Genomic DNA, 23,204 nt, shown 5'->3' on the forward strand with positions numbered 1-23,204 from the left:
GAGACAAAATAACAATACATCATCCATACATGAAGATAAACAGTACATGATAATCTACACTATACTATCATTGTAGCCACAAAACTGACATAAAATATACTGAAATACTTCTCAACAACTTACCAGACAGTCAAGAAATGTTAGAGTGATAATCGGCTCCTAAACTGTGAAGAATATCCGTGTTCTGTTAGAGAGAAGATTTCAGAGTAGGGTGAGACTATAATATCAAAAGGAGGAGAGGAGAGGCAGATACACAGAAAAGAGAGGAAATAGTTTGTAGGAGAGAAGAGAGAAATAAAAAGAGCGTGTTTGAATGAGAGTAGGTACAAAAGAGGCAATTTGAGTAAAAGAGAGTCAATGAGAGATTAAATCAAGCTCTCTAGTCTTTCTTCCCTTTTATCTCATCTGGCTCTCCCAGGGAAGTGTAGCTGGAGGGATTTGGCACAGTGTGGCTGCCTCCTAGCCAGTCCCAGTGAGAGAAGAATGGGGCAAAGTTAGTGCCGGGCCGCTGATGGTGAGCATCGTGCTTGGGTGCGCCACCCCAAAGGCCAAAGGGCACCAAGTTATGCATGGCCCACGGGAAGTCGTAGCCACAGTGGTCCTCGGTGGACACGTAGACGTTAAAGACCATGAAGCCCCATGTTGTGAGGCAGTGGCACTGAAGCAGGATGGGGTCAATTGTGGCCCAAAACCCCACACTGAATAACTCCCAGCCAGATAAGTATTGGGTGACCAAGCTGAAAGGTTGATTGTACTGGTGGTGCATGGCGTGGAAAGTGCGGTACAACCAAGAAACCCGGTGGTGGAGCAGGTGCCAGAGGTAATACTGGAAGTCAAAAACCACCATGCAGCCCAGGATGCCCAGGAAGAAGCTCCAGAGAGTGGGTGCTTCACGAGGCAGCGGGGTAGGAGGCCTCCACAGCCACTGGGCGACTGCAGCAGGGAAGATGTAAAGCAGGTGGTTGTAGATGGTGACACTCAGGGTAGTCCAGATGTTAGGCCAGGTGACAGGACGGTCGGGATGGAGCCTGTAGCGGTTGATGCAGGGCCAGGTGGGAGCCAGCAGGTCCAACACGGTGTAGATGCCCACCAGGAAGAAGTAGGTGGTGACGGAGAGGACCACAGGAAAGAGAGGGCTCCTCAGGAGGTCGTGGTGGTTCTGGTGGAGGTAGTCCCAGGCAGGCTGCAGGATCAAACCCTGGGACAGGCCCCCAGTCATGTTTCTCCCATCCGACATCCAGGATAAAGCCTCAGTTTTAAGTAACCGGCCTGTGCTCATCACCAAGACAGTGATTCTCTTTCAAAATAAGCCCAGAGGAGACGATGAAGAGGATCTAAATGAAGCGAAAGATCCAATCAGTCTTTATTTAGGTTAAGTAACAGCAAATTGTCTGGTGATGCTGTGCCAAATTGGACTGCTGGACTGTCTTAGGCTCTTATGTATGTTCAAGCCCCACCTCCACCCCCCCACCCCCTCTGTGCTTTAAAAGAAGGCACTCTGTGAAGGCCCTTTTTCATGGGCACAAGGACTGCAGCCAGGACTCAGGAGCCGGGCCACAACGGCTCTCATTTTTGACCCAAATCCTGGAGTGAGAGCTTCCGTTTAGTGGTGACTGTGTTACATAAGACAGGGGGAAGTGTATTTTAACCGATAACATTAACAGAAAGAAAACTATATTACAGCAAACTATAGATTCACAGGTTTATAATTAGTATTTTAATGTTTCTGCTGATGTCACTCTCAGATCAATAGAAACATTAAAATACACACACACACACACACACACACACACACACACACACACACACACACACACACACACACACACACACACACACACACACACACACACACACACACACACACACACACACACACACAACATGGGTCCAAGAGAGTAATTAATCACTGAAAAGCTGTCAAATATGACATTAATTCAAAAGAACTTCCTCTCCATTGCTTGATTATAGTTGGCTTATTGCTCAGTTTGAAATGTTTTTTTTTTTTAATGGAAAAAAAGATTTCATTGTTGAAAACTGTAAACAGCTCATGCTCACAGTTCATGTTTCTATGGTGTGAAAACAAAAAGTTATGTCATAAGCTTTATACTCAGACATTATGTCATCAAACTAATATTTTTTCTGCTCTTAAGACTCATTAAGTCGTTTTGTTAGTTTGCATCAGAATCAACAGCTGCATGTAGTCAAGTTTCATTACAGTATTGCACCACAATAAATAAATACATATATGTCGAGTTTATTGATTCCCCCACATTCATTAAACAGACACAAGGACAGGAATCATTTTGGTGAACTGAGTGCTTGATTTAGAGTTGGCTGAATACAACCACATGTGTAAATGGAGGGGATATACGAATCTACAGACAGATGTAAATATAGATTAATACAGATACATAGATCTATACAGTCAATGCATACACAAGCAGTACACCAGGGGTGGCAAACATGCGGTCCGCGGGCCAGAACCGGCCCACCAAAGGGTGCAATCCGGCCCACTTTCCTTCCTGTGTCCTTTTCCTTTCTTCCATTTGTCCTTCCTTTCTTCCTTCCACCTGTCCTTCCTCCCTACCTTTCTTTTTTCCTTTCTTCCTTCCTTCCGTTCTTCCTTCCTCCCTTCCTTCCTTCTGTCCTTCATTCCATCTGTCCTTCCACCATCTCTTCCAACTGTCCTTCCTTTCTTCCTTCCTTCCTCCCTTTCTTCCCTCTGTCCTTCCTTCCATCTGTCTGTCCGTCCTTCCTTCAGTATGTCCTTCCTACCTTTCTTCCCTCCTTCCTTTTATCTGTCTTTCTTTCCTTCCTTCAGTATGTCCTTCCTACCTTTCTTCCCTCCTTCCTTTTATCTGTCTTTCTTTCCTTCCTTTCTTATTTCCTTCATTCCCTCCATATTTTAAATAATCCGGCCCACATGACATCAAATTGGTCTGTATGTGGCCCTTGAATGAAAATTAGTTTGACACCTCTACCGTACACGATACTGAATCTGCAAGCTAATGCCAAAGCAACATTTGCTTCTTTCTTTTGCTATTTAACTGGAGGTGATCAGGACAGTCTTGGATGATATAATCACCAGCTCACACAGTTAAGCAAACAATCACACCACATGCTACATTAATCATATCAGATGACCATCATGAGCACCTGGAGTCTGCAGACGTCATAGAATTATAGATACGCAAATATCTGTAATTTTTAATCTAAGCCCTTTAAGGATTTCTTGTCCATGTGGCTTAAACCTTGACCTCAGACAGCAGTTTTGCAATAAAGATAGTTTAGCAAGAGAAGAACAAAGTTACCTGTAAACATTGGTGTGACACATTTTATAGCTGGATGGTGTAACAGAAAACAGGATGTGAGTAGTGGTGTTGTGTGCAGTGTAAACAGTGTGGAGTTACTATAGATGGCATAAAATAGAGAACAGAGAATAGTACAGGTTGATATGCTCAAAATACTCACTTATACACCTGACACCTGGCTACATGTAAAACACACAAGGACTCATGATTGAAAGTAAGAAGAGACTGGAAATTGTCAGGTAGGCAGCACAGTTTCACATACCTCTGATCAGCCAATAGAGGGCAGTAAAACTCAAGTCTTCACCACAGGCAGACACCACAATACAAATAAAGAATAAAGAGAAAAATAAAGAGGTGGGTGATCATCTAAACAAACTGTTTTAGGGGGAAACGTATTGGGTTTTTAATTTGATGCCTTACTATATTCAAGCTCATTCTTAATATTCTTAATTGCACTTATTCATGGGATAGCAATGTTCTGAGTGATATGATTTGTATGTTTATTTATTTTTATTTATTCATTTTTAGATTAATATAAAGTGATATTGAATATTGTGATAGCCTTGTTTTCTGGGTCTATTGGTCATGTGATGCAGTATTGTTTATTTCTGGTGTATTGTCCACTTGGAGTACCAGGTGTAAGCAATCTGTTTGTATTGTTTCTGCTCTGATGGAGACTCATTTTAAACAATACACCCGACTGAATAAAGGCTTTTAAAGGGTAATATATTGCATATTTCTAGGTCTATATTCATATTTTGGAGTTCTACTGAAATATCTCTGCATGATTTACAATTTTAAACAAACATTATTTTTTATTTATATCATATTGGCCCTTTATGCAGCCTTTCAGTTCAGCCTCTGTCTGGCTGTTTTAGCTCCTGTCTCTTTAAGGCCACTCTTACTCAAAATGGTAACTTCTTACAAATACATCTGTACATATATTTGAGCCCAAATCCAGTCTGTAATTTGCAAGTGGACAATCTGAACAACCCATTGAACAACCTTAGCGACGAAGGTTATGGAATGGACAGCATGTATTAACCTTCCTGTTGTCCTCAAGTTAAGGAAGGAAGGGAGGAAGATGGAAGGAAGGGAGAGAGGAAGGGAGGATAGGAAAGAAGGAGGAAGGAAGAAGGAAGGAAAGGAAAGAAGGAAGGGAGGAAGGAGGAAGGAAAGGTGGGAGGAAGGAATGGAGGAAAGGAAAGAAGGAAGGGAGGAAGGAGGGAGGGAGGGAGGAAAGAAGGAGAAGGAAGGAAAGGAGAGAGGAAGGAATGGGAGAAAGGAAAGAAGAAGGAAGGAAAAAGGAAGGAAAGGAAAGGAAAGAATGAAAGGAAGGAGGAAGGAAGAAAGGATGGAAGGAAAGGGGGAGGAAAGGAAGAAGGGAGGAAAGGAAAGAAGGAACAGTCAAAACAGACGGGGTCAATTTGACCCGGGAGGACGACAGGAAGGTTAAAGCAGACTGCCTTTTGACTTTCAAGGAGCAGTTTTACCATGTTTAACACAGACATACACCATAACAGTATATAAATAACAGGAAATCACTAAAAGCATGATGCATCCTCTTTAATATACCTTGTCTCCTTGCTCAACCTAAAATACTTTATATTTTCTGTGACCAAGGAATAAAAATCATCTGAAAAATTTACCAGGTGAAGGACTTAATAGAGGAGACAACAGTGTTCAACATTTTCATCTGAGTGAAGAAATATGCACAGGAAGCAGTTGGCACTAATGAGTGAGGAGGAAGTCTTTCGTCAACAGCTGCAGCTGATGAAACCCTTTTCTGTGCCTGAGGGTGACGTAAAGTAAATTCCTGTTTCAACAACCAACACTGTTCAGAAGTGAATTTGATATGAAGATTGGGTGGAAGACTGGATCACAAATATGTAAAGAGGGAGTCATTAAAGGCCAAAGAGTAATTGTAGCGGTCAACGGCTGTGCTGAGTGCTGCAGCCTGTCTGGAGACTCTTATTACAACAGCGTTAATGTTTCCTTTGGGGCTTTAATATCAAGTCAAACCCCCAAAGGAAAAACTGTGAACATCACTGGAGTCAAAAAATAACTACTAGCTCGAGGTGAAAGGTCTCACTATTGTCTGACTGAGCGCTCAAATAACAACAGTACTGCCACTTGACTCCCAGGAAGTACAATATGAGTGTTGGCACATTGTCAAACATGATAAGCAGAAGTTGTGTCAGCGTCACAATAATTAGCTGTTTGAGTGGATAGAAACGGTCACAAACCATGTTTCCGCTTGCTGGACAAGTGTTGGTAAAATAAATGAGTGGAAGTGGAGCTCCACTTCACTAATGTGTGCCACAAGGTGTCTGAAGAGAGGATGACAAGATGTGACACTCCTCCCTTCATCTCCATTGAGCTTTGCTGCCACAGTTCATACGTCAGTGAATAGAAAAGCTTTAATGCACCATAACAGATGCATGAACAGTTAATAAATGATTGATAGCATAGTAGAACATGGCAGTAATTTAAGTACAATATTATAATTAACCCTCCTGTTGTCCTCGAGTCAAGGAAGGAAGGGAGGGAGGGAGGGAGGGAGGGAGGGAGGAAGGATGGAAGGGAGGGAGGAAGGAAGGATGGAAGGGAGGATGGAAGGAAGGAAGGAAGGGAGGGAGGGAGGGAGGGATGGAGGGAGGAAGGATGGAAGGGAGGGAGGAAGGAAGGAAGGAAGGGAGGGAGGGAGGAAGGATGGAAGGGAGGACGGAAAGGAGGGTGCAAGGAAAGATGGAAGGAAGGAAGGAAGGAAAGGAGGGAGGAAGGAAGGGAGGAAAGGAGGGTGCAAGGAAAGATGGAAGGAAGGAAGGAAGGAAGGAAAGGAGGGAGGAAGGAAGGATGGAAGGAAGGAAGGAAAAAAAGGAGGGAGGAAGTAAGGGAGGAAAGGAGGGAAAGGAGGGTGGAAGGAAGGAAGGAAGGAAGGAAGGAAGGAAGGAAGGAAGGAAGGAAGGAAGGAAGGAAGGAAGGAAGGAAGCAAGGAAGGAAGGAAAGAAGGAAGGAAGGGAGGAAGGGAGGAAAGAAGGAACAGTCAAAACAGACGGGGGCAATTTGACCCGGGAGGACGACAGGAGGGTTAAGTACTTTTATTTTGGTAAGATTTTGAATGCAGTTCTCAAATACGAAATGTCAAGCAAGAATACAACCAGATCTCACATTGTTCAAGGTTGTCATTACCTCCATTCGTGTTCAGCTGTTTTGCTGAGACAGGCATAAATAATGGTGCATATTCATTGTCAGATAGGGAATAGAAGTTTTCCCTCCTGTTGATCTCCTGCTGGAAATACGAGAGGAAGAATTTGAGATGTGAGCAAAGATACAGAGGTATGAAAATAGGTAGTATCAGTATCTGGAATTCATTTTCTTTCTCTGTGTAGCGGCTGCTCGAGGCTTTGTGACATCATACGTTAACAGCACTGAAGGTATGAAAAGGACAGAGCCATGTCAGGACGAATCAACAGGTGCAGGACTACATCCACTCAAACAGCACTGCACGAGCTGAAGACAGTGAGCCCAGAGCAGAGCAGAGGAAAGGAGTGGAAGAACCTGAGAATACAGAGTCAGTGGTGAGATATCAGTGGGTTTGTATATATATGAGACAAAATGAAGGCAATTTAATAGATTTGTGATTCAGATTCAACAGTCTCTGCACAGTCAAAGTAAAGAGGAGCATGTCCCTCTCACTACATTCACTACATGCATTACACACTACATGAAGTACACAACTTGTGCTTCAGTGCTGCAATTTGCTAACAAACTTGTGATTTATCAATGTATGAAGGAAACTTGAGATTTTTTGGGCCCCTGAGCAGTTTTTCCAGTTGGTACTTAAGTCTTTTGTTTCCCCTTTTTCTCTTGAGGTCACGCCAAACCTCGTAAGATATATACGAATCCTTAAAAAGCCATTCAACTCAGAAGTAATTTTTTTTTATGCCAGGCATCATGTTTTCAGTTCCCTATCTGACAATGAATATGTTTTCAGGTTGTCCGTCCGCCCCTCCCATTCTCATGAGCTTCAAATTTGGCACAAATACTATATTCATAACATTCATTTATTTTCACTCATATACACACAGTGAAGTACACAACTTGTGCTTCAGTGCTGCAATTTGCAAACAAACTTGTGATTTTTCAATTTATGGAGGAAACGAAAGAAAAGTTTTTGGAGCCCCTGAGCAGTTTTTCCAGTCTTGTGTTGCCCCTATTTCTCTTGAGGTCACGCCAAACCTCGCACAGTATATAAGAATCCTTTAAAAAGCCTTTCAATATTTGAATACTCCTAACAATGTAATGTAGTATTTATTTTTATGCCTTTGCTCCAGGCATCATGTTTTCAGGTTGTCCGTCCGCCCCTCCCATTCTCGTGAGCTTCAAATTTGGCACATCCACATCCACTTGGACTGAAGGATGTACTGATTAGATTTTGGTGGTGAAAGGTCCTAGGTCCAAGGTCCAGGTCACTGTAAACCTCACACTGTCCCATTGTCTTGTCTTGAATGCGACATCTCAGGAACGCCTGAGGAGAATTTCATTACATCTGGCACAAACACAGATCTGGTGGACACAGATCAAAGGTCACTGAGACTTCACATTACACATTTTTGGCCATAACTCACACGCTGACACTCTAATTATGACATAATTTCACACCAATGTCTAATAGGATAAAATGCTGAAGTGATGATGCTTCATATCTAAAAGGTCAAAGGTCAGATTTGTTGTGACATAATAATGTTGTCCAAAAAAACAAAACATTTTTCTGGCTATTTACTCAGCGCTGTAACTCAGGAACAGAAGCAGAGATTGTGATCATATTTTAAATTTGGCCAGATACTGAACTGGTGACACTAATCTTACCTTCCTTCTTCCTCCCTTCCTTCTCTCTGCTACCGTCCTTTCTTCTTTCCTCTTTCCTTCCTTCCTTTCCTTACTCCCTTCCTTTCTTCCCTCCTTCCTTCTTCCTCCCTTCCATCCTTCCTTCCGCCTTTCCTTCCTTCTTCCTCCCTTCCTTCCTTCTCTCTGCTACCTTCCTTTCTTCTTTCCTCTGTCCTTCCTCCTTTCCTTACTCCTTCCTCCCTTCCATCCTTCCATCTTTCCTTCCTTCCTTTCTTCCTTCCTTCCCTCCTTCCTCCCCTCCTTCCTTGACTCGAGGACAACAGGAGGGTTAAAGAGCACAAATGAAAGAATGAAAAGGAGAGTACACAGTAAGCCATGAACAACCCATTCATCCTTATGCTGAAAAACATTCAGTACACGGTTCCAAATCTTATCGAAAACACCTCCTTTGTCGTCATTATAACATCTCAGTCTCTCTAATGCGTCTCATTTCTTTCAGCCACAAATCAATATGCAGGTACAGAATCCATTTTTCACACTCATAAGATGTGTAGTATTTGTTATAGCACACAGCACAGTGACCAGAATGACCTTCTTTCTATTTCCACTATGCTCTCATTCATCCTTCTCTTACACCATGGGTGTCAAACTCATTTTCATTCAAGGGCCACATACTGCCTAATTTAATCTCACGTGGGCCGGATCATTAAAAGGGAGGAAGGAAGGAAAAGAAGACTTGAAAGAAGGAAGGAAGGAAGGACAGATGGAAGGAAGAAAGGGAGGAAGGACAGATAGAAGGAAGGAAGGAAAATGAGACAGGAAGGTTAAATAGACTGTCAGATCTTCTCGCCATCTAATAACCCTCCTGTTGTCCTCGAGTCAAGGAAGGAAGGAAAGGAAGGGAGGGAGGAAGGAAGGAAGAAGGAAGGAAAGGAGGGAGGAAAAGAAGACAGACAGGAAGGAAGGAAATAGGGAAGGAAAGAAGGAAGGAAGGAAGAAAAAGAAGACTTGAAAGAAGGAAGGAAGGAAGAAAAAGAAGACAGAAAGGAAGGAAGGGAAGATGGAAGGAAGGGAGGAATAAGGAAAGTGGGCCGGATCGGACCCCTCGGCGGGCCGGATCTGGCCCACGGACCGCATGTTTGACATCCCTGTCTTACACACTCTTATCCTCTTACATACAGTATTTTCTTTATCATATTAAATGAGAATATTATATTTAGTGTGAAATCTGATGCACAAGTGAAAGAATGTGCACACGAGGGTAAAAACACATCTTCTCTTCTCTCAGTGTTTATTGAGCCTGTCTCTCTGTCTCTCTGTATTGCGACAGAACATTTGAAAGCCTATAGGTGGAAGCATCATCTCCCATTGTCTTTGTGGTAACCTTGAAGATACTGCAGAGAACCTGAGGGACATAAAATGATGCATCATCTGTCAGGTATATAGGAGACCTTTTTTTTTAACACCTTAAAGACCACATGAAGTGCTTTAAACCCCCCCCCCCCCCTTTTTTTTTTATAGACAAGCACCTTCAATTATGACTTAAAATGCAATGTGATCACAGTTTTGTCTCAAAATATTTGAATTAATCAATAGTAAATGATTGTATAGTGATTCCTTGTATATTCATCTATCTATCTATTCCATCCATCCATCCACCCCCCCTTTCTATCTATCTATCTATCTATCTATCTATCTATCATCCATCCATCCCCCCTTTCTATCTATCTATCTATCTATCTATCTATCTATCTATCTATCCATCCATCCACCCCCCCTTTCTATCTATCTATCTATCTATCTATCTATCTATCTATCTATCTATCTATCTAGTCAGTGCTGTTGTTTAACCTCTAGAGGGTAGACATGAATCTTAAGATAAATGCAATAAACAACTAACAAACTGCTTTTATTTGAATGACAGTCTGTCTCTTGTGTCTCTTTAAAGTTTAATATGACATCATTCTTTTAATATTATAATTCATTTTCTATCTGGTGAGTTATTGCTGATGCACATGGTGTGAAAGTATGATTATGAAACCAAATGCTGTGCTTAAATCTAAAATAACTTGTGGATTCTGTTTTTTTCCACATCTCTGTGTTTGATGTGGTGTTAGTTTGTCTCAGGGGGGGGGTTTCATGGGTCACTTTCCTTCACAGTATTCACTATTAGCAGCTGTGAAGGAAACGGTTTCATCACCTTAATAAATGGAAACTTATTGTCGGTGGCTGCAAGTGGAAGAAAAGTTTGCAAGCACACCTGACAGCTAACATCCCTCAGGTGTTGTGTTTGGGGGCTGAGGGCTAAAGAGAGTGTTATTCTCTACTGTCAGTTATGACACAGTGACGGAGGAGGGACCGTCGTGTTTGAGGGGGACCGTCGGACACAGAATGACAAAGGGACGAAACCTGCTGTCGCTAAAAATAAACCGACACGACGTGAACGTGATGGTAGTGAATCAGAAGGTGAAACTGAGAGCAAAGTACCTCAGAGAGAAAATAATAGATAAACAACTGCAGCAGACAAAGTTAAGACAATGTTATCATGATCCACAACTGATCAAATATTCTTTCTTTCAACCTTTATTTCATTTACTATGATGGCAAGATTGTATATATATAGTTATTAAATACATTGCTAAAGCATCCAAGAAGTAAGAGAGTATTCAGTTTTAGGCAACTTTGCAAGATATTTCATGACTCTGCTGCACTAATACTTAAAGTGATGGTTTGGCGTAATTTCGACCTAGCGTCATATGCACCATGAGGTCTATCTAATCACCGCCTCAGCCGTTTATTTTCATTTGGTCAGAAAATAGTGGAGTTAGAGCCGTCAGCCTAATGGCTTAGTACAGGCGCTAACGGGACCACCAGTGTATCTGGTAAATGACCCCACTAATAATGCCTGGATTGTTATCAAACTTCTACAGTAGTACAAATAGGGTCTTTACTCATAAACCGATGCATTGGAAAGTTTGAAAGTACACCCGGAGTTTATTAAAATAAGCACTTACCTGATGGCTTTTACTCTGCTGCTAATGCTAAAGCTGTAAACATCGTCGAAATATCGCGAGATCACGCACATCGCTTTAGATGTGCTGTGCGGGATCTTGCGCGACCACACAGTACTTCTGTGATCGCGCGATATTTCGACGATGTTTCCAGCTTTAGCAGTAGCAGCAGAGTAAAAGCCATCAGGTAAGTGTTGATTTTAATAAACTCCTGTACTCCATGTTCGAGGAATTAATGTTCAAGCTGTTGTTCCTCAGCTATCAATCAATCAATCAAACTTGATTTATGTAGCAACCTTTCATACGGACGAGTTTAGTTCAAAGTGCTTCACAATTAGTTGATTGACGAGCTGATAATGGTACAGAACGACAACATAAGGAAAAGGAATAAAAAACAAAGAACACATTAAAAGACAAAAATTGAGACCAATGCACACAAGAGAAAATAAGAATGATTACAAAAAATAGAAAATTTGAATAAAATAAGTAAATAAATTAAGTTAAAAGTAAAATAAGAGAGAAAAGAGAAGGGGGGTATTAATATATAGTGCCTACATTAGTTACTATAGTGCTGACGATGTGTCTGTATTATTGATACATGATCAATTATTGTCAAAATGTCAATGCCAGTGCATCCTATATGTTATTTTTCCTGCATTGACAATTATAGACATTAAAGGTTGAATATGTAGAATATTTATTAAAAGCTATATATTTTTTTAAAAAATAATACAGCCACGGGGCGTTTTGAGGGGTACAGAATGAAAGTATTGCTTTTCCATAAAAAAAAAATATTTAGTCTGAATTCATATTTTTAAAATTTTTTGACGGGTTGACAATGACGTTCTGGCACGTTCTGTGTACATTGTACCAGCCAATTAGCGGCCGGAAATGCGGGTTACCAGGGTTGCCTGTTGTTCCGGTGCAGCTACTGTAGGCTGGCACTGGGTGAAATGGAGTTGTAAACAAGCAGAGCCGTGTTGGACTTACTAAAACCAGCGTTTTTTGCTCTCAAGTACAACTTTTCATCACAAAACTTCGGAGGTAAGACAGAATATCTGTTAGTCGCTGTAAATAAGTGGTTGTTTACCTTTGTATTCTTTGGCTGCTGGTTTTTAGTTTTTAGCGCAATAATAGTGGTACTGTTGAACTCGCCAGGGTCTTAGCTTTCATATGAGATGCTATTTGTTTGTGTACCATGAAGTATCAAAACGGTAGCAATGGAAATGTGGAGAGTGGGTTGACTTTCTGACGCTATTCGGATTTTGATATTTGATCATTAACCTCTTAACGCACGCTGTTCCGTTCACGGGACGGGACGGATGTTAGGAGGTAGCCACATGTTCTTCTGAATGTTTTAAACACCAACCCTGAAACATATATACTCATGCCGTGCATTGTTGGAAAGCTTAGATTGTTCTGATTCATTCAAGACTACTCACGAATTATATGGTTGCTCACAGCCGTAATAGTATTAGCGATTAGCTCGGCTAGCCACTCAGCTAAGTGAGAAAAGCTATAATGCCTACATACCTTCAAAGTCTTCCCTTTATCCACAACGATCATCTTATGACACAGGACTTTCTGTACAGCTCGCCAAGTATCCATTCTTGTGAAATATGAAATCCGTTTTCATAAAACAGGAATACTTTCCTCAATATGTCCATGTATTTAGTCCAACACGTAATGTAATAAAACAAATAACAAAACATACACGGTCCGTTTACGTCATTTCCTGACCTGCGCGTCCATCTCAGAGTACACGTGACTAGATGTTTACGACCGTGAGCCTCTCCTGCTTCTGACGACACCACACACAAGCCAATTGGTGTTTAGGATTAGGCAGTACATGCAGAGACATTGCTGCTACTCCCACTGGCGTTACAATGTAATGTACCTCGGTGGTTTCAAGTCAGTTACAGCGAGGGTATGTTCGCTTCCTGTTTTCAAAATAAAAGCACCAACTCTATCGTTATGGTTTTCTTAATAATAGAAGGCAACGGGTGTTTTATTTTGTGAAAATGACCGGAAGTGCGTTACTCGCTACGGCTAACTTGAGTGGCTCCGAATTCGCAGGAACAAAACTTTAAGCAGATGTTATTTGGACAAATTAGCGTCACATTGTGGATCTAAAGGGCTACTTTCTCACCTAAAAAGGTTAGACATGTGGATAAAGTGGTATATTTACAGAGTTAGAGCTAAAATAAAATCTGGCACCGGACATGGCAACCCGACTGCTGGAATTACTTTTTGGTTGTTGCGACTACGATCTCGAGACATTAGATGGCGTTGTTCTGCTCATTCTACATATTCTACCTTTAAATATCGACAGGCAAATAAGTTCTAATTCTTTATAATAATAGGATATGTGTAGATGCTTGTGCTGGAAACCAGGAGGCTGTGATGACTGCTGCAGTTTTCTGATGTATAATCATCATTCAGTGTTATAATTTAGCAAAGGTGTACAGTATCCACAAAGTATAGAGGAGAAAGTGTCTCCAGTGTATTTACTGGCTGCTTGACAGAAGGAATACTTATTAAAGTGTATAATTAAAGTGAAAGTAGTGATAACACATCCCAAGTCCTGTATTCAAAATGTTAATAATGCACCTAAATATTATCAGCAAATTGTATTTTAAGCATAAAAATACTCTGACCTGGTTTAATTTACTGTATAACTTATACCTGTATATTTATATGTGCTTTAGAGCTGATGCAGGCTTTCTAATGTTAAAGAAGTTTGTAGTGATGTTTTCAAAAGTGCATTATTATCCATTGAAATGTGGAGAGGTAGAAATATGTTGCAGAAAATTAAAATACTCATGATTGTTCTATAACTTTCCACTATTATGGATAAAAAAGGGGGGGGGGGTCAATTAATGCTGTCTGTCCACTCATGCAAAAATAAAATAAAATGGAAACCTCAACTCTCCCCTGAGCAAAATACATCAAATTTATTCTAGTTAATATTTTCCCTTGTGCTGCTTCTCATTAACTCGCAGGGCACGGCTGTGGTAATTTTCCACGAGGACAGTCATGAAGAAAAGGACACAATTACCTCACGTGAAGTCCATGGGGCCACAGAAAGCCATAAAATTACAGCATCTGTGTATAACTCACATACTAAAAAGGAGCATGGGTCATACACAAAGACACATGCATTTAGACATAGCTTGAATCATTAACAAAACAGACATAAAAGTGCAAAATGTGCCATTACTATTATTAGGGAATAGATTAAACACTTCAGATATCTGCTCCTTTAAATACATATGAGTTCAGTTCAGTTCAGTACTTTATTGTCCCACTGGGGGAAATTCAGCTTGCAGCGGAGCATAGATAAACAATGACAATATGCACAAACAGTACAACAATAACATCTGTAAAAAGATGAATTTTGTGTTGTATTTGATGAGATAAGCATATGTTAAGCATGCATGTTGCACTAGAGGGACAAAGGCAAAGCAGTTTTATTTATATAGCACATTTCATACACAATGGCAACTCAATGTGCTTTACATAAAACAGAAAAACATGTAATTTGAGAAACATTAAAACATACAATTTACAACATACAACCCCCCCCCCACACACACACACACACACACACTAATAATAAGAACAAAGTACAGAAAAATAGAAAGAGAGAAATAAAATGCTAGAATAGAGCATTAAATATAAGATTGCAGCATAAAATAATGATTAGCTTTAAAATCATTAAAAGGACATAGAGTGCAAATGATGGTTAAAATGTAAAGTGCTTTAAAATAAAGAGCTCAATCATAAGCACAGGAGAAGAGAAATGTTTTTAACCTGGATTTAAAAAGTTCTACTGGTAGTTTGTTCCAGTTGTGTAAAAGCTGCTTCATCATGTTTAGTTTGAACTCTGGGCTCAACTATCTGACCTGAGTCAGTAGATCTCAGAGCTCTACTGGGTTTATATTCTACTAACATGTCATTCATGTATTCTGGACCTAAACCATTCAGTGATTTGTAGACCAGTAGCAGAACTTTAAAATCTATTCTATAGCTGACTGGGAGCCAGTGTAAAGACTTTTAGAACTGGAGTAATGTGCTCTGATCTCTTTGTTCTGGTTAAAACTCGAGCTGCAGCATTCTGAATGGGAAATTGAAATCTAATGCACTTTGCTCTGGGAACTCTGTAGCTCTGACCTGAGAGGAGAAGAGATGATGCTCTCCCTAAAGCCATCCCTAAAACCTAAAAATAAAAGATATCTGACATGGAGGACTGCTGCTTGCCGATGATCTCGCTGACCAACTAAAGATTTCTCTGACAGGCCTTCCTACTTCATCCTCCCTGTGATGAAGTATTGCAGAGTGCTGGAGTCAGATGCATGTGAGGAAGCCCGTGCACGGCTCAGGGTTTGATGAATCCCCTCGAGGGGCTCCAGGGTTACACTGGTACATGTTTTGTTTTTCACTTGACGGCCTTGATTAAAACCTGGAAAAGAAGACAGTTACCATGGGAGTCTCACCTGTGGAATTAATTATCGGCACAAGGATAGAGACTTGGATAGACTTAGCTTCCCCTCACTTCCTAATAAACAAGCTTTGCCACCGCATCTCTCCTCACATCTGTACAGGACTCTAAGCAGGTAAGAACACCTTTCCTTTCCCATGGACAAATTATTACTTTTACTTGAAATAATGTTACTTCCTGTTTAATCAAATGCCTAAATCATTAATACATCTTCATTTTCAGAGTTACTATCCTCCCAGCAGAATGCCGACACAGCTCGAGGGTGCAATGGATGCACTGATATCAGTTTTCTACAACTACTCTGGAAACGACGGAGACAAATTCAAGCTCAACAAGGGCGAGTTGAAGGAACTGTTGCACAGTGAGCTCACTGACTTCCTCACAGTGAGTTATACTTTACAACATTATGGTTCTTTTATTTCTTTATACTGGATTTGTAGGTTGAATTTAATACAGAGAGGTTTTTTTTTTTTAAAGGATCCTCACTCTGAGCAACATTTTTCTTTATTGGAAGTGTGGTGCTTCAGAAAGTGTCACTGTATTTGCTCAATTGGTTTATAATGAAGAAATCCTAACGCTAATAATTGACTTAGGAAAGCTGTTTTCACCTTTGGATGATGCTCAGATGTTTCTACAACCAAATGATTTAAGAAACAAGCATTTTGACCTTGTCTAAAGGAGATTGTTTTCTCATTGTTCGCTATCCTGCTGTCAAAGTATAACTGCTGGTGGCTCTCAGAAAATAAAGGATGGAGAGAGGGAGATAGATAAGGTCATTTCCGATAAGCCCCCTGAGTCTGTGTGATAGCAGAGTGTACAAACCTGCGATTTCAAATGATTGAGACCAATACGAAAGCGGGGCCGAGGCCTCCTGACGCCTTCAGATATATTCTTTCTTCTCGCTCCTTGTCCTTTTTCATACAGACGGGAAGCCTCAGGTGCTCACACATCATCATCAGTGGCCCATATCGCCTCCAAATATAGACACCCCCATGATGTCATCACATCCCTCTGGGCTATAGTCACCTCTGAGAATAGACGGTGGCCCAGCGAGGCACATTCGCCCTCTCTCTCTCCCAACAGACAATGTTGACACGTGCACACCGAGGCTCTACCAATGACTGTATTGTTTATTTTAGGAACTGAATAGATACTGTAGTGTTAAAAAGAGGCGTTCATGCATGGAAACTGACACTCAGAGCAGAGGGAGGGGAGGAGGGGGGAGGCAGCAGAGGAACAGCCGTGTCTGGAGAGCTTTATTTTTTTATATGCTTTTAAATTATTATTCAGTTCAGTTTCAAATTAGCTTTGCGCTCAGTTTAATTTAACATTTAATCACATTTTAAGTTTATTTCAGCAATTCTTCTTTAATCTTATTCAAATTAAGGCGAAGTAGTGACGAAGCTAATTCGAGACAATTTGACAAACTTCATTTTTCAAGGCATTCAGTTCAAGGAAAATCATCAGTAACTCCACATTTATGAATCCTTCTGAGAAACTAAACGATTAAATGCTGATTTATGGTTTGACTTTAATTCTCCTTCTTCTTAAGCAACCAGCAGACGAGTATGGGAGCTCAAGTGCAGAGTAGAAATGTCAGAAACTCACAGAGGGCCTGAGATTAGACATTTCTTGTTTGGAGGTGACTTCTCCTTTGACCTCTGCTGATGGAGGCCGTTTTACTCTCCCACTTTATCCCGTCCAGTACCAGGGGCATGTACTGCAATTCCTCATTTTCTTGGCTCATGAACAAAGAGCATATACACTAACTTTGTCAAAAATGTTTCTACAAATTTTTAAAAAGTTACGACATCAGAAGCCAAAGAAAATAAATAATTTCCCATTCTCCAATTTCAATTAGTTGTATTTTTATCTAAATTGTTTATTTTATTTATTATTAAATGCCTTACTGTATATTGCTGCAATTTGCATGCAACTCAAATCTGTCATGATATACTGACAAATAAATCTAGTTTGGTTTATGAATTCCTGATCTTCCTGAAATTTATAATAATTGTTTCGCTGTTTGTCTCCAGACTGTTAACTTTAGCGTTTCTTTTTTTTTTAACATATCTTTATTGTTTTTTGTATTCATAGAACAACATCCAACAATTTAAACATATGGCAGTAATGAAAATAATAATGAAAATATTAATAATACAGAAAAAGGTAAATAAATTAAATGTCCTAATAAAAATAAATAATTAAAAAAAGATAAATTAAACCAACAAATTAGTCAACAAATTACTGAGCAATAAAAAATAAATAAAATAAATACATAAATCAAAATAATAATCTAAAATAATAACAATAATAATAAATTAATAATAAATTAAATAAATACATAAATAAAAATAATCATCTAAAATAATAATAATCAATAAATAATAAATTAAATAAATACATAAATAAAAATAATAATCTAAAATAATAATAATAATCAATTAATAATAAATTAAATAAATACATAAATAAAAATAATCATCTAAAATAATAACAATAATAATCAATTAATAATAATATTCTTAATATAGGTTACATCGTACACTCCCACCAACACATTAAATATTTTTTATGATCTCATTCTCCCACTGCCTCCTCCATATCTCCACCTCATAAAATTCAGAAGCCCTCTTTCTAACAATATAGGTGAGCTTCTCAAGAGCCAAACTCGATGTTAAAACTTTACCTTTTTTGATCATTAAAAAAAAAACAACCTTTGCCTTTAGTGCATTTGTCCGATTTTAATTTGAACCTTTTCCTCAAATTGAATGAGTGCCGCCCACAAAGCTAAAAAGATCACAGTTGCCTCAGAGGTTAGAAGCTTGGAAAATGAAAAACCATGTCTTGTTTCTCAATCCTGGAGGAAATGAGCAAAGCAATAAATGTCATGTGTGATCAGCTGCAGCTCACGGGTCATTTAACAGCGACATCACTCTGCTCTCCTCTGGACACAAACTGCAGCTTTTGCCTTGAGTCAATATGAAGCTCCAATGACTAAGTCTAATCTTGGATGTTACTCATCCTACATGGACAGACTTATGTTTCCTATATCATGACCTATATGTGGTATCTGCTGATGGGGTTTTTAATCGCACATACTGGGAGCTGAAGGGTCGATAAGTTACACATGAGAATCCAAAACATACAGAAATGTCTGAGTTTCATCATCCAGGCTTCTTATTTGTAGTTTTAATATTCTCCTCTCTTCCGTTTTTGTGTTTCCAGTCTCAGAAGGATCCGATGCTGGTGGAGAAAATCATGAACGACTTGGACTCTAACAAAGACAACGAGGTGGATTTCAATGAGTTTGTTGTGTTGGTGGCCGCTCTGACCGTTGCCTGCAATGACTTCTTCCAAGAGAAGAAGAAGAAAACCAATTAGACGTCCGCAGGAAACCAACTGGAAGCCTTCGTCAACTGCAAATTGTCACATTTTTACTTTAATAACTTGAGTTTTTAAAAGTTAAATTACATTAAAAACAACACAGTAAATTTCCCATTAGTTGAATAATTTGTATTTCCCTAATAAGTGTTCTCCATAAATCTGTTATGCTGGTTTTATGTATGAGAAACCGCGTAGAACCATCATCATTATTACTAATTTCCCTTTAAAGAGACTTTGGTCAGCTTAAAATGTGACTTTAAATCCTCCTCCGTCATCATTTCTTATTTTTGACGCCCCAGCTGAGACGTTCCCTCTTGCTTGATTATAAATGTCAGCTGTTAAATATATTCCAGATTTTCCTATCGAGGTCTCGTCTCTGTCCCTCGTCAGTCTCGCTGTCGGTCCCAGAGGAGGAATCCTCACGTTGCTGTAGAGTTGGAGTCATGGAAAAATGCATACAGACGTTTAATAATCTCAATAAGTCAACTTTATCTTACTGTGATGAGCGTTTCACCGTAGACTATCTGTGCTTTTAATCCACGTGTCGTCCTCCTGGGTCAAATTGACCCCTTCTGATTTGACTGTTCCTTCCTTCCTTCCTTCCATACCTTCGTTCCTCCCTGCTACCTCCCTTCCTTTCTTCCCTCCTTCCTTCTTCCTCCCTTCCATCCTTCCTTCCGCCTTTCCTTCCTTCCTTCCTTCCTTCCTTCCTTCTATCTGCTACCTTCCTTTCTTCTTTCCTCTGTCCTTCCTTCCTTTCCTTGCTCCTTTCCTCCCTTCCATCCTTCCTTCCTTCCTTCCTACCTTCCTTCCTACCTTCCTCCCCTCCTTCCTTGACTGGAGGACAACAGGAGGGTTAAACATACTGTGTGTTGCATGAGAAAATGTGGACTTTTTCCATTTTTCTTCTTTCCTGAGATAAATGAGATAAATATTGAAATATGAAACATTTGTTTTGAACGATATTTGATTTTGAACATCGTCTTTTATTATGACAACCTTATAAAGTTAAATATATCACAACTACTGAAGAAACTGTTTGATACTTCATGTAAAAATGAAATTAATGTTCACTAAATAAAAACATGATATTCTCTTGAAAGTTGGCACACAATGTGTACTGTAATGTATGTTTGGTGCATGTGTGTAAAGAGTACCGATACAACGATGCTTAATAACAGAAGCATCAAAAAATCTACTTAAGGTATCAAAACTAAAAGTACTAATTCTGACATGACAAGGAGCCCAACTACACTCTGAATCTGTAAATGTTATATTTTAATGAACGGGCTAACCTGGGCCACAGCCCCAGGGCCTCCACCATGGGGGGGCCTCTAAAAATTGAGAATAATCATGTAGTCTAATGAACACTCGACCGTAACGCACATGAGGCTGCACTACAGTGACATCTGGTGGTAAAAGTGATGGGGATGGTGCGACACCGCAAGCCCCCCCCCCCAAAAAAAAATATCTTTTATTTTGATACAATGTAACAAATTCACACCATATATATCCAACACGCAGCTTAGTAGACGGCACACAAAGCGACAGGCGGTCCTTTCCTTCCTTCCTTCTTCCTCCCTCCCTCCTTTCCTTCCTTATTCCTCCTTTCCTTCCTTGACTCAAGGATAACAGGAGGGTTAAATAACTTTCAAATAAATGCAGCAAAGAAAACACACATCATTTCCCCCCAAAATGTAGTGGGGCAGAAGTATAAAGTGGCATTGGATGGAAATACTAAATTAAAGTACATGTACAACATTTTACTGACCTTTAAGTACTGAGGGCTAAAGTGAGTGTGTGTGTGTGTGTGTGTGTGTGTGTGTGTGTGTGTGTGAGCGACAGGGACGAACATGTCTGAATCTAAACTGCTGCAAGTGTCCTCTCATTCAGCTTTCACTCACTGGACACCACAGACAGGTTGCGCTTTTGGGAAATGACTGTGTAGCATGTCTGGATGACGCATGGCGATCCCACTACGCACCCCCACCACCTGGGTCCGGCAGCATCAGCCAATCACACGGACACGTCTTCCCCTCGAGCAGAACTGCTGATATTCTCACCTTGGGGAGGACAAAAGTGCAGACTGGAGCTGTATTTTTAAGGGTTTTCCTTTGAATGCATCATTTCCCAAAACACCAAACCAGACAGTTAATTTACGATGACATTCTCAGCTGTGACGTAAAGGAAAATTACTGAAACAAAATACAGTGGCAAGTGTGATGCTTTTATGCGCACAGATGGTGCTTTGCACAAACCGTCACCATTACAATGCAATTTGTCTATGATTGGCTGTAATCGAGCAGGATAATCAACCCATGAAATGATGCCATGCAGTAATTATGTTTTTTTGTTCAATTCCTAAAAGGTTGCAATCAATCATAAGAATCATTTGATAATTTGTAAATGTGGGTTATTTATATTCCAACTCGTATGATCATGCTCCACTCTTTAAAATACTTTCAATTGTGTGTCTTTCTTGTCCTGTGGCTAAACGTCATGTTCAGGACGGCAGAGTAGACTTCTCCTAATGATTGTAAAGTCTGAGTCATATGTTGTGAGAATATTTAATAGTTTCCTGTACCATTGTAATCATCATGACACCTTGTTATTGTGGGAGGAAATTACTGGCAATCAAGGAATGCTGAATGCACCTGAGCTGCACATGGTTTCCGTTTCCAGCCAGCAGACATGATGGGAGAGGCAGTTTTTGTTGTAATCTCAGTCAAGACTAAAGCAAAACTTTGTCTGTTATTAAGTCAGAAGTTTATTTCATGACTCTTTTATGACTCTTTAATCAATGCAGAAAAAACAGCATAAAAGAAAATATGACAAATAAGAAAAGATGAGGCTCATGTAGATCCAAGCTGGGGAGGAGAAAGAGCGAAACAAGGAAAAGACTTAATATACGGATCAATTACAACTTTTGGCCATTCAGATTTTTCAGTGAAAGGTTCACGATTGTGGAACGACCTGCAATCAGAATTAAAAACATAAAGACGTTTTCACTACTATTTAGAGGAGCTCCAGATTGTATGCAATGGTTGTTTCTACTACTGCATATGTGTAAAAAGTAGTAAAGAATGCAGTCCCACTTAAAGCGATGGTTCGGCGTAATTTCGACCTAGCGTCATATGCACCATGAGGTCTACCTAATCAGCGCCTCAGCCGTTTTTTTTCATTTGGTTGGAAAATAGTGGAGTTAGAGCCATCAGCTGAATGTCTTAGTACAGGCGCTGATGGGACCACCAGTGTATCTGGTAAATGACCCCTCTAATAATGTCTGGATTGTTATCAAACTTCTACAGTAGTACAAATAGGGTCTTTACTCATAAATCCATGCATTGGAAAGTTTGTAAGTACACCAGGAGTTTATTAAAATAACACTTACCTGATGGCTGTTACTCTGCTGCTACTGCTAAAGCTGGAAACATCGTCGAAATCTCGCGCGATCACTGAAATACCGCGTGGTTGCGCAAGATCCCGCACAGATCTCTAGATGTGCTGTGCGGGATCTCACGCGACCACATGGTGATACAAAAAAAAAAGGGGGCTGAGGCGGTGATTAGATAGACGTCATGGTGCATATGGCGCTAGGTCGAAATTACGCTGAACCATCGCTTTAAGTTGCCAGAGTTTATTACCAGAGTTAGCAACCAAATTCAGCCACATTATTAATACAAGTTACAGCACAGGCATGTAACATTAATTTCTAACTTCTCAACTAATATTCATGTAATTCTCGTCTAAATTATCAGAGTTTATTACCAGAGTTTTTGACTTATGTAACATTAAATTAAACTCAAATATGAAAGCATGTCACTTACCTTGGAGGGATAGCCGAAATGATCTGGTTAATGAATTCAAAAGTCTTAAATACCCAAGAGCGGCTAAATATTACCGTTAGCATGCGATAAATTTGGAATGAGCTGCAGTCAGTGAGTGGGACGACTGTAAACGCCCCCCGAGGACAAAATAGAAAGGTAGGTAGTCTGTGTGAGTGTGGAAAGTTATCTAGTCTGAAGTGGGATATGGTGTTGGGGCTTTTGGGGAACAACACAAACCCAACTCCTCTGTCAAACCTCCATAATCATGACGAGAAAGTGCTGTGGAGTAGCTTTAGATAATTAAACCCAGCAG

At 40.0% G+C, this 23,204-nt stretch overlaps 2 protein-coding genes across 2 annotated transcripts; one reads left to right on the plus strand and one right to left on the minus strand.

Moving 5' to 3' along the window:
- Positions 1-379: 379 nt before the first annotated feature.
- ch25hl2 (cholesterol 25-hydroxylase like 2) lies at positions 380-1,279 on the minus strand. The gene has a single exon (XM_053340346.1). The coding sequence runs from the start codon at positions 1,277-1,279 to the stop codon at positions 380-382; it is 900 nt and encodes a 299-aa protein (XP_053196321.1).
- Positions 1,280-15,920: 14,641 nt separating this feature from the next.
- Positions 15,921-19,061, plus strand: s100z (S100 calcium binding protein Z). Its single transcript, XM_053339523.1, has 2 exons — positions 15,921-16,061; positions 18,906-19,061. The coding sequence occupies exons 1-2, from the start codon at positions 15,921-15,923 to the stop codon at positions 19,059-19,061; spliced, it is 297 nt and encodes a 98-aa protein (XP_053195498.1).
- Positions 19,062-23,204: the final 4,143 nt, after the last annotated feature.

This window comes from Scomber japonicus, chromosome 19 (assembly GCF_027409825.1).
Source record: "Scomber japonicus isolate fScoJap1 chromosome 19, fScoJap1.pri, whole genome shotgun sequence".
In the NCBI taxonomy this organism is placed as follows: Eukaryota; Metazoa; Chordata; class Actinopteri; order Scombriformes; family Scombridae; genus Scomber; species Scomber japonicus.